The following is a 15,987-nucleotide window of genomic DNA, read 5'->3' as shown; positions in this document are numbered from 1 at the left end:
TGAAAAGACATGTTAGTCAAAATTAAGATTGAGGAATGATCTGGTGGGGTAAGTGCATGGAAACCTTTCCATGAACATAATTGCATTTGCACATGTTGATGTTTGCATACTCTATGAAAAATAAAAAAAAAAAAAAAAAAAAGTTTATCTAAGCATACATTAAGGTTGGGCTGTAGGACATTATTATGTTTGGATATTTCTAACTATCTTGTTGGTGGTGTAACAACGGACATTTAAAAGTATAGCAATGTTTCACATTCATGGCAAAACAACATAATATTTTAATGGGATTCACCTAATGAATGCTTCCTCAGATTACTCTCCAGTGGGAGCACTTCCACTGGATTGTGATGACATTTTGAAAAGAGTTGAAAAAATGTCACAGCTATTAAACATCTCAGTATCCTAATAGTATTCTTAATGTAAAAAGACGATGTGTATGTCTCATTACATTCATGATATGATCTCCCTTTGAATTACACGAAATAAAAGAAAGAAAGAAAGAAAGAAAAAAGAAGAAGAAATGCATCTTTCCATCATTCAACATAAATATTAAAAGCACATTCCTATGCCAATACTAAACATATCAAAAGCTTGTTAAGAAAAGTATTTTCAACAAGCTCATTTTATTTTGAAATCTTCTCAATATAACTACCAATAATATCTCAGTAATAACTGAGGTAAGATGGATCTTCACCTGACAGTTGTGACATAACTTGTTCATCTTGCTGAATCTTGACACCGAGATATAAATCCTTGATTGTATGCATTTCTTTGACAACATCTTTCATCTCCATTCGTTCTCTTAGAGATTCTGCAGAACACATCACTCCAATTCTGACCATTGAAATTAAGCAAGCATGCATTCTTTTTCTTGTGTTAGTATGATTTCCGTTGCCTTGAGTAACTTTGGCGTCTTCTAAGAGAACTGGATCGACAATGTCCATTACTCGTTCAGGCAATGACAACTTAGCAAAATTATGAAGGCTTAGATCATCTTTAAACATGTCATCAGTTGGCCCCTTTCCGGTTATCATCTCCAATAGAAGGATTCCATAGCTGTAAACATCACCTTGTATAGATGCTTTAGCGCCCATCGCATACTCTGTAATTTGTAGATATCATATTTGCATGAAAGAAACCATTTAAATACAAATAAAACTAGATTTTGAATTTTGAGAGGGACACTGGGAGGAGGGAGTATTCCATTTAAACATGCAATTAACATTTTTTCTTTTCTTAAAGGTCGAAATTTCTAATATCAATTGATGTGCTATAAACTTTGGTTTGAGAGGCGGTACTCATTTCTGATCTTATTATTAATGTTATTATTATTTTTTTAATTACTTGATTAGCTTTCAGAATCCTACTATCTGTAGCTATAGGAAAACAGTCTCACTTACATCTAGGAATGTGCTATGGCCTAGAATTTTGGATGGTCTTATCTAAATGCTTGCAAGAATTGTAGTAGGAAAAAAGAAATTTAGAGGATTTATCATAAACATTTACAAAAGTTGTACTACAAAAAAGAAAAAGGAAAAAAAAGATTAGATAATTTACCAGTGGTCCACATTCAACATGCACAAGTGGCCTACCTGATCACCAAAGCAATTAGGCCAAGCAACATAACAACAAGAGCCCACCTATGAACAAGCCTCCAACATATGTGGAATGCATAAATGTGTGCCATTGAACAGGTTGGACCCACTATGAAATTAGTAGACTATGATAGAAGAAGTTCCATTGATCAATTGGGTCTCGACCATGAGAAAAATTGGAAACTTAGAGCTATATAGCTGATGTTTGATAATTAAGGCGCATGTAGCTGATCAATGTACATCAGTCTTATCAATTCAACCCAGGAGCATGATGTTAGCCCAGGTGGATGGATAACTCTGATTTTATGAATGTGTGCCACAATGGCATAGTTTACTATTGTTGTACATATGCCACCAAGAAAATCCATCCATTCATTTGATAATCCACAATGCGTTACTTGGTGTAGAATGTTTTTTTTTTTTTTTCTTAACAATGTGTTACTTGGTGTAGAATGTTTTTTTTTTCTTAACAATGTTTTACTTGGTGTAGAATATCCATCCTGCAAAAGGTGGGTGCATCTGACTTGGGACAAAAACTAGGATGGTCCATTCATTCAGAAGCCTGAACCATCAAAATTATTCACCTAAGTGATATTCTACACCAAGTAAATAAGATCATGGCTCACCTAATAACATCATGGCTCACCTAATATTTTATTTGGCCCAATTTTATTCACCTAAGTGATTTTTTGTTAGAGCCATTGTTTGCATGGCTCAGGTTTCTATACAATTAATACATTTACAAGTAGAAAGCTCATTGGTGAGAAAGAAAGCACTGACTGTGAAAGTTCACATACAATGTGGCGCATGAACATTTCTCCTCTAAATAAATATTAACTAATGTACTTATTATCTATGCTAATTAAAGCCTTATCTGTTTCCTGCTAATTTAAAATTAGAATTTTGCTAATCGGCCCAGGTACAAAACCGTGCGAACATATATGCACATTTTTTGAGATGTGACAGGTCCTCTAGGAAGAAAGTCTGCAAAAGTCAGGCAATCCACTCATCAGGCATGCTAGATATGTACCTTGAATAAGTATTTTATTTGCGACGCGGATTTCCTTCCAATCGCAGGAAGTTCCTGCGCTGGAACCCATGTGGGACCCACTGCATTGGTCGTGTGAAATCCTCCCAGTCCATCCGTTTTGTGAGTTCATTTTAGGTAATGAGACTAAAAATGAACCGTATCCAATGCTCAAGTGGGCCAAAAAAGTGATAATTGAACGTCCACAGTTAAAATATTCGTTGGGGCCACTGAAGTTTTGAATCATGCTAATTTTTGCTTTTTCAATTCATCCCAGTAGGAATGACATTATTAACGGTATGGATGTCATGTAAACATCACTGTCGAACCCAGGGAGGTTTCAACGGTGAGAATTTACCTAACCACCTTTTCCTTTAATGCGGCCCACTTAACTCTTGGGTCCTGCTCACTTTTGGTCTTATGTTCTAAAATGATCTCAAAAAACGGATGAACAGAGTGGGTTCCTGACAAACATCTCGGTGGGCCCCACCTACGATCCCAGCACAGGAACTTCGCAGGAAATCCGCGTCCATTTTTTTGTAAACTGTCGGTATGGGTGGAACAATCTCACATTTGCAAAATGGTTATTCTTTATGGCAGGGGCCACAACATGAATTTACCACATGGTTAGATATCATGTGGCACCCAAGTCTGGCACAAGGTTTGTGTGGGCTAGAAAGCGACTTGAAAAAAATTTACAACTTCACAGCACATACTTACGAAAATAAAATAAAAGAAAATAGATGAAATAGTTACCTGGAGCGATGTACCCAGTAGATCCCTTCACGCCAACCGAGCTGGTTTGAGGAACGTCAGATAGGAACCTTGCTAACCCGAAATCACCCACATGAGCAATCATGTCATCATCAAGGAGAATGTTATCCGGCTTTAAATCACGATGAATGATCGGTGTTTGGCAATGGTGATGTAGATAATCCAGTGCATTAGCCACATCAATAGCTATATTTAGCCTTTGAATAAAGTTTAAATTCCTCCCCAACTGATCATGCCCATCTCCGTGCAGCCACTTGCTTAGACTTCCATTGGGCATGTACTCAAAAACTAAAGCCATGAATTCATTGCCCTTATAATCAATGCTCGAGCAACAAGTTAAGATTTTAATAAGATTCCGATGCCTAACATTTCTCAAGGCTTCACATTCGACCATAAAGCTTCTCATAGCTCCTTGCTGCTGAAGGTTGAGGACTTTCACTGCAATAACAATTCTATCTCGATCTAGGCTTCCTTTATATACAGAACTGAAACTTCCACTGCCAATCAAATTTGTAGAAGAGAAGCCATCTGTCGCTTTAAAGAGCTCTGCATATGACACGTTCATGAAAGAATCCTCCATGGAAGGCACAACAAAGGGTTTCCTTCTCGACTTTCTTACCCAATAAAGAGTAGTAAAGGAACATGATAGTGAAATGAGACACATAACAACACTAATTATCGAGATTTTCACTTTTGAAGCAAGAGATATCCCCCCTTTCTTGGAAGCTTGGCGAGAGCATGCTGCCAATTGCAATTCTGGAATACCCCCACAAAGCTTACTATTTCCGAGTACTGAAATTTGACTGGCATTTCCAAAGACCCCTTTTTTTGGTAATTCACCCTCGAAATTGTTGATAGATAAATTTAGATACTGCAATGCAGAAAGGTTCTCCAGGTATTGTGGAATCTTTCCAGACAATATGTTACATGAAAGATCCAGGGATTGAAGGCCTCTTAGAGTACTAAATGCTGAAGGAATTGATCCCTGAAAGAAGTTCCCATCCAACCAGAGATACTCTAGGCTAAGACAATTGCCTAGCAAGCTTGGAATTTCTCCCGACAAATTGTTATTAGCAACATTCAGTGTCTGGAGACTTTGCAAGTTGCCGGTTTCCACTGGCAGATTACCGGTAAAAAAGTTGTTTTCAACATGGAGTTCAATTAAAGAGGTAAAGCTGAAAAGCAGTTTGGGTAAGCTACCACTAAGATTATTATTTTGGAGGTATATGAACTGCATGTATGTACAATTTCCGAGGCTTGAAGGTATGCTCCCTATTAGATTATTTTCGTATAAAACGAGTTTATACAGTCGGGAGACGTTGCCCAAAGAAGATGGAATTTGCCCTGATAATTCATTTCTTTGCAAGTAAAGTTCCTCCACCTTGTTAAGCTTCCCAACACCAATAGGAATATTACCTGTTAGAAAGTTCTGTCCCATTATCAGTGCTGTTAGTCCAACAAGATTCTGAATCCCAGATGGGATGTTTCCGAATATCCTGTTACCTCCAATATTCAGCCGTGTCAGTTGGGTCGAAAGATTAGCCATGGAATCGGGCAACACACCACTGAGACGGTTATTGGTTATTGACAGTTTTCGTAAGCTACTGCAATTGGTCAAAGAATCAAGAAAATTCAAGTCATGAGCTTTCCCAAGTCCGAGCTGATTGCCGGATAAATGTAGCCTGTTGAGACCCTTTAGGCTTCCAAAATTCATAGGCACGGAACCGCTAATTCTGTTATTACCAAGCTGAATAACTGCAAGCCCTGAAGCATTGGATAATGAAACCGGTATGGATCCTGTGAATTGATTTAGTCCGGCGTAAAGCCATAGGAGATTTGGAAGAGTGAGGCCTAAGTTTGGTGGAAGATTTCCATGCAATTTGTTCCCTGCCACTCCCAAAAGGTTAATAGAGGAGATGTTGTATAGTTGGGGTGGAATCGTACCTGACAGTTCATTTACAACAATGCTAAGATTCCTTAACCTCACCAACCGACCAAGGTCTTCTGGGATGCTGCCCTCCAGACTATTTCTTGAGAGAACAAGGACAGTGAGAGATGAAAGGTTTCCAAGTGAAGGCGGGATGATTCCTGTAAGACTGTTGCGAGAAAGGTGCAAAGAAGTGAGCTTCAATAGAGATCCAAGCTCAGCTGGAATCCTCCCAGTGAGCTGGTTCCGGTTGAGAACAAGGATTTTGAGTTCTGAACAGTGGGTCAGATTTGCTGGTATTTCTCCGGTGAATTTGTTGCTGGACAGATTAAGATGCCGCAAGCGGAACAACTGGCCGATCTCTCCAGGAACCATCCCGTGGAAGCTGTTGTCTGCGAGATCGATTATCCTGAGGAAGGTGAGGTTTGCAATGTAAGGAGATATGGGGCCCACCAAGCTCTGGCCACTGAGGTTCAAAGCGGTGACTCTTTGAGGATGTCGGCGACCGCATGTGACCCCCTTCCACTGGCAGAAGTGGAGAGTATGGTTCCACGAGCTCAAAGATTGGAGAGGATCGTTGGTTATGAGATGTTTGAAGTTGATCAAAGCAAGACGATCGGTTTCATAGGAGACGTTAGAGGCAGATCCCAACGACCATGATACGTCCATGGAAGAGAGAAGGATGGTGCAAAGGAGAAATGAGGAAATTGCAGGTAGGCTTGTCGACGGGAGCTCCATTGTTAAGTTTGTGAATGCTGGAAAGCCAAAGTGATCGCAGAGAAAAATGGAATGGATTCTCCTTTATTTACAGTGAAGGGCCCACTTCTGGTCCGTTGATGACGTGACGAGGGAAACGGATTGGCTACTCCCCTGTCACCAGCCCCGTGGCTGATGGACGGTGCTCTGTGGGCCCCACCATGATGTATGTGTTTCATCCGTTCTGTTCATCTATTTTTACAGATCCGTTTAGTACTTGATCCCAAAAATGAGAAGGATATAAATCTCAGGTGGACCACACTACATCAAAAAATAGTGATTGAATATCCACTATTAAAATCCTCTTAAGGCCCACTGTATTATTTGAAATCCAATCTGTTGATTAGGTCATAAAGACCCATTTGAAAGACAAAAACAAAGATCAGCTTGATCCAAAACTTTTATGGCCCCCAAAAAGTTTTTAATGGTCAACGTTCATTTAAGACTGTTTCCTATAATGTGGTTCACTTCAGATCTGGATGTATCTCGTTTCTGGTTGCATACTATAAAATGACATAGAAAAATAGATGGACGGCATAGATGAAACAAATACGTCATGGTGGGGCCCACAGAGCACCAACCACCAACCGTTGGCTGGTGGCAGGGGGAGTCCCATGACGAGGCTAGTGATAAAATGAATATTGCAAAATACTCTAAAAACGTGCAGTTCCGTGAGCTGTGCAAACGGACTCGGATAGGAGCGAATTGCCTATGATCCTCTCTACCCGGGGCTGTGTGGGACCCACAGATATGGTCATGAAAAATCCACTCGGTCCATATATTTTAAAAGACCACAATAAGACAGAGGAGCCTAAAAATCAGGAAGATCCATAACTCAGGTGGGCGATATCACACGAAACAGTGGGAACGGAACGTCCACAGTTGAAACCTTAGTGGAGTTGACCCTGATTTTTATTTTCCATCCAAACCATTCATAGGGATATTAACACTTAGATAAACTATAGGCACAAATATCATCCTGATACAAAACTTCTATCACCCCAGAGGTTCAATCCTCACTGTTTTGTGTGGTGTGCCCCACCTGAATTTTGAATCTGCCTGGTTTTTTAACTTCCAGTTATTTGTGGCCTTTTTGTTGCAAACATCTCTTTGGCCCCACACAGCCCCGTCCAAAGAGATATCTCTACGCCCGGGTCACACCTAATCGGCTCCCACTCGGACTGGACGCCATCCTTCAAACACCACGTCGGGTTGGAAATATTTGGTGGCCCCACCATGATGTCTGTTTTATCCATGCCGTCCATTTATTTTTCCAGCTCATTTTAAGGGTTGAGCCCAAAATTAAGCGGATCCAAATCTTAAGCAGACCACATCACAGGAAATAGTGGTGATTGAACACCCACTGTTGAAAACTTCCTAAGGACGACAGCAATATCTATTTGCCATTCAACCTGTTGAGTAGGCCGCAAAGACCTCATGGAGGGAAAACAAAAATATCAGTTTAATTCAAAACTTTCCTATCCTCATAGGATTTTTTAATGGTGAGCATTCAATCATCACTTGTTGTCTTATGTCTCAAATTTATAGATAGAATAGGGGTTCCATTGATCAATCCAGTGAACCATGAATTCAACATATGAGTCTCTGAATCATTTTTTATAATCTCAATCTATCGAACTCTCCGCTCAATCGATTGACAAAATTTGAAAATTTAAAAATTAATTGTAAATTCTCTAGATAATTTTGAGCATGTTGAATCGCTCGAACATGAGTGCTCGATCGATTGATGCGTAGATCAACGGCATGTGCAGTTTTGCATAGTTGTGCAAATTATTTCCTAATCCAGGTGCAACATGTAACTGCACATTGTATTTATGTTGAGATTTATTAATGCACATCTCGTATTTTCTTCTCCTTGTGTGTTGACCACTCAACACTGAAATCACAATATTGATGCGTATAGCACATTATGGGAAGTAGAAGAGTGTGCATAGATCCTGCATGAATTATGATTAGCCAATCTTCCTTTTAGACCATTTTGTCTTTCTAAAAAGGTTAAGTGGGCCATCTAGAATTCATCTCAGTCATAGTTGGTGCACTGTCCATGTCTTTGGCACTTGTAAATTTTGGTTTCTTCTACCAGGATCAAATATAGAAGGAAATCTATTGTTTTACTAAGCCATGGTTTTAGCAAAAGTGCTCCTTGATTAAGGGAAGTGAATCGGCAGATGCATATGCCATGATCATCGGCCAACCATTCTTAGTCACCAGCTCCTTTCTCAGTGGCTTGTTCATCTTTATCAAACCTAAGGCCTTTTGCTACTGCATCACCTTCAGTACCATCTTCGTTAATGGTCAAGTGGGCTGTGGGACATTGAGGGCAAGTATTTGATAAGTGTCCCGGTTAGCCACATCGGGAACAAGTATTCGCCCTTGGCTGACCATAAAGATTTAGAATCCTACTTGGACTCGCTGCTTTGGGTGTCAGACGTTGAGGCCTAGATGGACCACTCCACGTGTCATGGTTTGTAGTTGTAGGAGATTGATGACGTCCTCCTATTGATTCATTTCCTCGTGCAAGCTCTAAATCTTGTGTGCGATCCGTCATGTGGGGCCGAGAAGATAAAACCAAGTAGGGACTCTTAGAAGTTATGTTTCTACCCTACTTGCCAACTGAACCGTTTCATTCACAGTCCCGATCAAGTACATCTAAATTCAGTCCTGAATTGTTGATCATAACCCACTTATAAACTTTGCTACCTTTTATGATTCGGTTTCTAACATGTCATTCATCATTGTTAACTACTGGAATTCTTTGGTGCAATCTGTAATGGTTTAATTCTCTTGTCGCTAGTTTTGATATTGCTAGAATAATATCTACTCATAATTACTAAGGAGGAATCGTAATCGAAGAAGGCGTCTCATCCGTGGCCATGATCCGATGGGTGCCTTGTTCTGTCGAGCACGTGTGAGTTGTAATTGCTCCCACTATACAGAAGCACCAAACTTTAATTTGAATACTATTAATTTCACCTTTTTTATGTTCTAGTACGTCCATGTAACCAAAGTATCGTTCTATTTTAGCTAAACAGTCGAGAAAATAATCTACACATAATAAGCCATTAAAACTGAGTTTGGCCTTACCTCAATAATCTTTTTCAGCACGTTCTAGCTGATCGCCTCCATGAACTGGTTATTAGAAAAAGTCGTCATTGATGTCCTCGTCGCTAGAGCTCGACTCATTTGGGGTAGCGTAATGATTCACCTGTGGAAGTGCCCTGTAGAAATCGGGGTTATGCCGTACAGCAACCACTGGCGCTGAGCATTACCTTGGGTTAGGGGCGAAATTAGTATATCCATAAGACAACGAGAATACTTGTAACTTTTGGATGGTCAACTAACTCTCCTAGTAGAAAGCTTCTATTCTTTTCAAAAATAAAGAATCCAGCATCACTGTCCATGGGATTTTGGTCTATTACTTCGTTATTTACCATTAGCCTAAGTGGAGTCATCGACCAATTAATAGAGGGATGGACATGATGAGGTTGATCACCATCTTCCTCAGGGGATAATCACTCTGAATCCATGAAACTTCTCTGAACTCCTCACAAACATATCTCGAATCCACGAGACAAAATAAGAAAATAGAAATAAATTCTAATAAATTAAAAAATAAATTGATTGATGATAAAAACGAATTACAATAATTTAAATAATTATATCAAATTTATGAAATAGTTTCAAAATAAGACTTAAACTCAAACTCCCTAAAAATGTGACTTTCTATTTATAGACGGTCATTATTTCTACTAGACTTTATGTTTTTGGCCAAAAATAGTAAATGTCCAATTTGGCCTAACCACGTTATTCTCTTAATTTTTCCAAGTCCTTTTTATGTTGGACACCATTCCTAAAACTCAAAGGATTAAGAGTTATGATTGAATTAAAACTTACTATAAATAATAAAAATAAAAATAAAATAGACTTTCGACCATTGATATGATGGAATCTCGTAAATCCGGCATGGGTAACTTGGCGTAGTGGGGTTGGTTGCCTAAGTAGCTTCTCCTACCCCGAAATCATATATTATATGTCAAATAATTCATTCTGATTTACGAGATATGCCTACTTTAGGGTTCTAATTGTCCTAATCACTTCTGCATCCGATCAGGCCTTCTTTGGTCCATCTTTTACATGAAAGTTTTCGCGACCCACTCTACATCAGTTAGCCATGTTGGGGCAAATCAGAGGCATTCTCGAGATGATCTTACCATGAAGCCATGTCCGTGACAATGGAAATCTTCTGCATAATTAACTTGCAAGAATTTTGCCCTTTATTACTAGACAATGTACCAGTACTATACTTCCATAAAATTTCACAAATCATTCAGATCTTGGCACTTTATACATGTTTCTTAATGGACCATCATCACAAGAACAAAAAGGGGTTATCGCATAGCCCCACTTCAATAACGGGGCATTTGCATATTCTCACATAACAAAAGGTATGTTTGCAATCAGAACATTCTTGATTTACAGCTATTGGAAGTGAATATTAACTCTGGTACAAGTATTATAGGACTTGATCCGAACCTGATCTGTTGACAACCTTGTAAGCTGCATGTATTTCATTTGCATAAATCTTTAAATTACTTGACTGTATTGGGTATTTTGTGTTTGGAATGTGCGTGGGGACGTACTGATTCTATTTATTTTTGTTATTTCTGGCCTTTAACAAACGGTGATAGGTTAATGGTCCGTGATAGGTTAATGGTCCGTGCGGAGATCACTTCTGAAAAGCGATTCATCAAAATTACTGTAGCATCCCATTCACACTATTCCCGTGGTGTGGCCCTCTTGAGTCTTGGATCATCGCAATTTTTGCACTAACATGTTCATATGATACGGCAAAAATGATGGACGGGTTGGATGCCACTTACATATAATGATGGGTCTCACACATGGTTTTAAGACTCAGATGTGTCTGGGACTGACTCAGAGTATAACCGACTCCTCTTACATTTTATATCTGTTCTAGGCTAATTTCACTGAATTTTAATTCATGGGCCATCCACAACAGCCCCAAACATGTGTAGGGTCTAAAACAACATAGACGGAGCTGATCCATATATCAACGTAGCTTGCTTTGATTCCGAAAAGGCCGTGGCCAGGAAGACAAAAAAGCAAATGGAAGTGGAAGACACGGTATATAAAGAAAAGGAGAAAATTATAAAGCAAATGGTAGTGGAATGCTTGATATAAAGAAAAAAGAGGAAAAGAGGAAGATAAAAGAAAAGGCGGTGGAAGACTCGATATAAAGAAAAAGAGTAAAAGGAAAAGCAAAGAGCAAGGGATAACACATGACATGAATAAAAAAGGAAAACGAAAAAACCTAAGCTAAAGAGAAAGCATTCTATAGCCAGGAATTTGGCTTTGTCTATCTGCACTCATCTTATTTTGACCGTACACTTGGATGAAGAAAAACTGCTACTGGGCCTGCGCATTTGGGAAGGGGATTGCCTGGGGACCATGTCACCATGGGGGCCACCGTGGTGTATGTGTTAATCCATGCCGTCCATCTTTTTTGCAGCTCAATTTAGTGCATGAATGTAAAACTGAAGCATATTCAAAGCTCAAGTGGACCACACCACAGTAAGCAGTGGGGGAAATGATGTCCACTATTGAAACCTACCTAGGTTCTACAGTGATTTTTATTTGTCATTCAACCTGTTCATAAGAACACAAAGACTTGGATTAAGGGAAAACACAAACATCAGCTTGATCCAAAACTTCCGTGGGCCCGATAACTTTTTCAACTGTAGGCATTCAATCCCCACTGTTTTCTTTGGCATGCTCCATTCGATCCCTCTATATCTATCAATTTTTGAGATCATGCCCTAAAATGAGCTGGAAAACGGATGAACGGCATGGATAAAACTCATACATCACAGTAGACTCCCATTAGTCCTTACATCAGGCATCTTTTGGGGTGTTTGTTCACCATGCAATCAGCGTCACAACGTATAACACTTCTATTAAAAAAAAAAAACAATAGGAGCATTACGAACTAAAAACACTCGAAAGGTGGAGACTGTTTGGTAAAGTTAATAACGGTGAGGAATTTTTCCCTAAAAATCCCAAAAAAGAAAATCCAAATCAAGGCTTCAGAGTCACGTGGAACACAAAATCCCAAATCGTAGCTTGATTTGTCTCCATCATACCACGGACTAAAGCCTCGTAGGTGGGCCAGTCGATTAAGACTGTCAACCAACAATTGTATTCAACCAGAGATAGGTCGCTTTCAATGGTATTCAGTGGGATGGATGGTTGGATGATTGAAAGCATACAACTCGTGGGAGCAACTGTAGATGAGACATGGTAGCTGTGACTTATCCTACTCTTATATGAAGCATGTTTGTATGGTAGCTGTGACCTATCCTACTCTTATGAAGCACGTTTGTATGAGTCTATGGACCATCCAAATTGTGGGGGCATATGATGAAACGTATCTCAAAAATCACATGGATGATGTAATATTGCTAGCCATACAAGTCATGATTACCTAGTAAATGGTTAAACATAAAATAGTGAGGTTCAAATTGCATGGGTAAAGTTGGTGGATACTATCATCTACTAATTACAGGTTTTATAAGCCATGTACTGTTCACAATTGGGTCAATGATTTGGATGTCTTAATAATCTTATGACTAGCCTATGTATGCAGTGGGGTCTTGACCTTAAAGGGCTTGGGCTTGGGCGTGGCTCACTTTCTCTTTCTCCTTTTCACTTCTTTCTCACTTTCTCATTTTGTTTTGGCAGGGAACGTCCATAGGAATGTGGGAGGTTTGAATGTGCAAGGCTCTCTCACCCCTACCCTTTTGGATAAGTATTTAAAAGGAGTTTGGGTAACAAGAGGATGCACCTCATATGGTGTTCCACCATGCTACTGACCATTTGTGCACATTACTGTCACGGATGTCCGGCTCTTTACTTGATTCACGCACCACAGCTGTACAAATTCTTTTACTACTAGTAGTTGCCATCCCCATGCAATTCACATGCTCATGTAAGATCTCAACTATTAGATGTCCATCAAATATTATTTAAAACAAAATAGTAGTTAGAGATAAAAATTAAGAGTTGAAAAACTTCAATTAACCAGTTGAAAAGCTTGGGTTAACTAATGGAAAACTTCAGAGGTATCAACCAGCCTTCTAAACACTTGATGAACCGTCCAAACCTTGAGATCTGTTCGGCGCTACTCCTACTCCAGCACAACTCATAATTCGTGCAACTGAAGATTCGCACAACTTGAGATCTGTGCAACTCAACTTCTCTCTCTCTCTCTCTCTCTCTCTCTCTCTCTCTCTCTCTCTCTCTCTCTCATACTTCACTTCAATCTTCAATCTTCCTTCTTTGATTCCTTTCCTTTAACCAAATTTTATGTTCTAACATATGCGTACCTTTTACTGCAGGCGGAGTCCTTATTTATAACCTTTATAACCTTTTGGAGACGGTGGTGTATATGGCAATGCCTCTCTATGATAAATGTGTATTGAGGAAGAGATCTTTCTCTGAACGTGTCGTGATTGATTTCTTATATCCTTGGCAAATATCTCGAAAGATAATCCTATCTTTGGAAGATAATAATATCTTTATATATTTAAAGTGTATTTCTATCTGGGGCTGAGGTTGGTTCCCGAGGTTAAGGTCAGTATTCGAGGCCGACCTCTAAAGTTGGTTCACAAGGTCAAGTTCTTTGATCAAAGCTGACCTCCGAAATTAGTACCCGAGGCCGACCTCCGAAGTTGGCACCTGACGCCAAGGTCGGGGTGTTTTTTCGGCCCTCAAGCAATCCGTAGTTTTCGAGTCTGTACATTTGGTCAATCCATTTTTACCCATAGCAGGTATGATGCAAGGAAGAACATAAAACAGTAAAAAGAAATATTATTGATCCCTAGTGGGGGTGGCTAACAGTGAAGTGTGAACTAACAGTGGGGTGTACTAATAAGCTAAAAAATAAAATAAAAAAAAGCAAGCAAAACCTTGAATTCATAAGATAGTTTTTGAATCTCCAAGAAATAATAAGATAAAATATTCAAATATTTTATTGCATAATGATTTATAATTGCTCAATTACATTACTCATATAAAAGACCCAAAACCTAAATTCAAAATTACTATATAAAAAAATCTCTTGAAAAATTAATTTTGCCAAAAGTAAAAATACTAAATAAACCATACCAGAACATTTAAGTATTATTACAAGCAACTTCTAAATGAAACAAAAATACTAAAATTACAAGAATAAAGAAATACGATGAGAATGAAAATTTCTAAAAATAGTTTTTTTTTTTTTTATTCTTCTAAAATTCTAATTGACTCTCGAGAAGAGTGTTTTTCGTGACCTACTGTGCAGGTCGCTTGACCCTAAAACTACCATTACATAAAGATTAATAGATTGTGTATTTCATGTCGATGTCCAGATCAAAAGTTATTGTTACAATCCACATTTCAAATGACGATTTCTCTGTATCCAGATGAATCTATTTGAACCAAATATGCTTATGACTAGTTATGTGATGACCTACGTAGGACTGAATCCTTTTACAACCGATTACTTCCGCATTCATTCGTTTGGGTTTCTTTTCATCCCACTGCAAAGAATGCATCTGTGGCCATGTCCTACATCAACTCCTTTTGCACGTTATAGCTGTTTTAAGCTATTTTTACTGAATTTTAATTCACGAGCCATCCACAGCAGCCCCAAACATTTGTAGAGTGTAAATCAACATAGACAGATCTGATCCATATATCAACGTAGCTTACTTTGATGTTGAAAAGACCGTGGGAAGACAAAAAAGCAAATGGAGGTGGAAGACACGGTATAAAGAAAAGGAGAAAATTAAATATAAAACAAATGGTAGTGTAATACTTGATATAAAGAAAAATAAAAGAAGGAAAAGAGAAAGATTAAAGAAAAGGTAGTGGAAGACTCGGTATAAAGGAAAAGAGGAAGAGGAAAAAACACATGGCATGAATAAAAAAGGAAGACTTAAATATTTAAGCTAAAGAAAAAGCATTGCATCTGCACTCATCTTAATTTGACCGTCCACTTGGATGAAAAACTATTACTGGGATGCGCATTTCCTGCGAAGGCCTTTAGCAGGATGTTCTGGGCTGGAAGTCTAGGTGGGGCCACATAATGTTTGTGAGAAATCTACCCTGTCCATCGGTTTTTTTTTTTTTTTCAGGACTTTAGACCAAAAGTTAGGAGTATCCAAGGTTCAAGTGGGCCGCATTAAAGGAAAAGGTAGGTAGAGAAATTCCTACTGTTGAAACCTCCTTCCATTGAACAGTGATGTTTACATGCCATCCATACTGTTCCTAACGTTATTCCTATTGGGACGAACTGGAAACACAAATGTTAGCCTGATTTAAAAGTTCTGTGGCCCCATGAACATTTTAACTGTGGATGTTTAATCCTCAAGATTTCAGCCCACTTGAGTATTTGGATCCGGCTGATTTTTGGCCTCATGTAATAAAATGAGATCAAAAAATGGATGAACGGGTGGATTTCTCACAAACATCAAGGTGGGCACACCTAGGTTCCCAGCACAGGAACTCTTTAGCAGGAGATCCGCGTCCTTAATACCGGGCCTGCGCATTTGGGAAGCGGATTGCCTGGCGACCATGTCACCAGGGGGCCACTGTGGTGTATGTGTTAATCCACGCCGTCCATCTTGTTTACAGCTCATTTTAGTGCTAAATGCAAAACTGAAGCATATTCAAAGTTCAAGTGGACCACACCACAGGAAGCAGTGGGGAAAATGATGTCCCAGTTGAAACCTACCTAGGTTCTAGGTTATTTTTATTTGTCATTCAACCTGTTCATAAGGACACAAAGACTTGTATTAAGGACAGTGATTTTTATTTGTCATTCA

The 15,987-nt window shown here is 39.0% G+C and overlaps 1 protein-coding gene across 1 annotated transcript; it reads right to left on the bottom strand.

The window, feature by feature from the left end:
• Window positions 1-432: 432 nt before the first annotated feature.
• On the bottom strand, window positions 433-6,064 carry LOC131255097 (probable LRR receptor-like serine/threonine-protein kinase At3g47570). The gene is made up of 2 exons (XM_058255791.1): window positions 3,382-6,064; window positions 433-1,105 (listed from the first exon to the last, which is right to left on the bottom strand). Exons 1-2 carry the CDS (start codon window positions 6,062-6,064, stop codon window positions 666-668), a joined length of 3,123 nt encoding a protein of 1,040 aa, XP_058111774.1. The 3' UTR covers window positions 433-665.
• Between the last annotated feature and the right edge of the window lie 9,923 nt (window positions 6,065-15,987).

Source organism: Magnolia sinica, chromosome 9 (genome assembly GCF_029962835.1).
Source record: "Magnolia sinica isolate HGM2019 chromosome 9, MsV1, whole genome shotgun sequence".
Classification (NCBI taxonomy): Eukaryota; Viridiplantae; Streptophyta; class Magnoliopsida; order Magnoliales; family Magnoliaceae; genus Magnolia; species Magnolia sinica.
The sequence above is the reverse complement of the archived record's forward strand: the minus strand, read 5'-3'. Positions and strand labels throughout refer to the sequence as shown.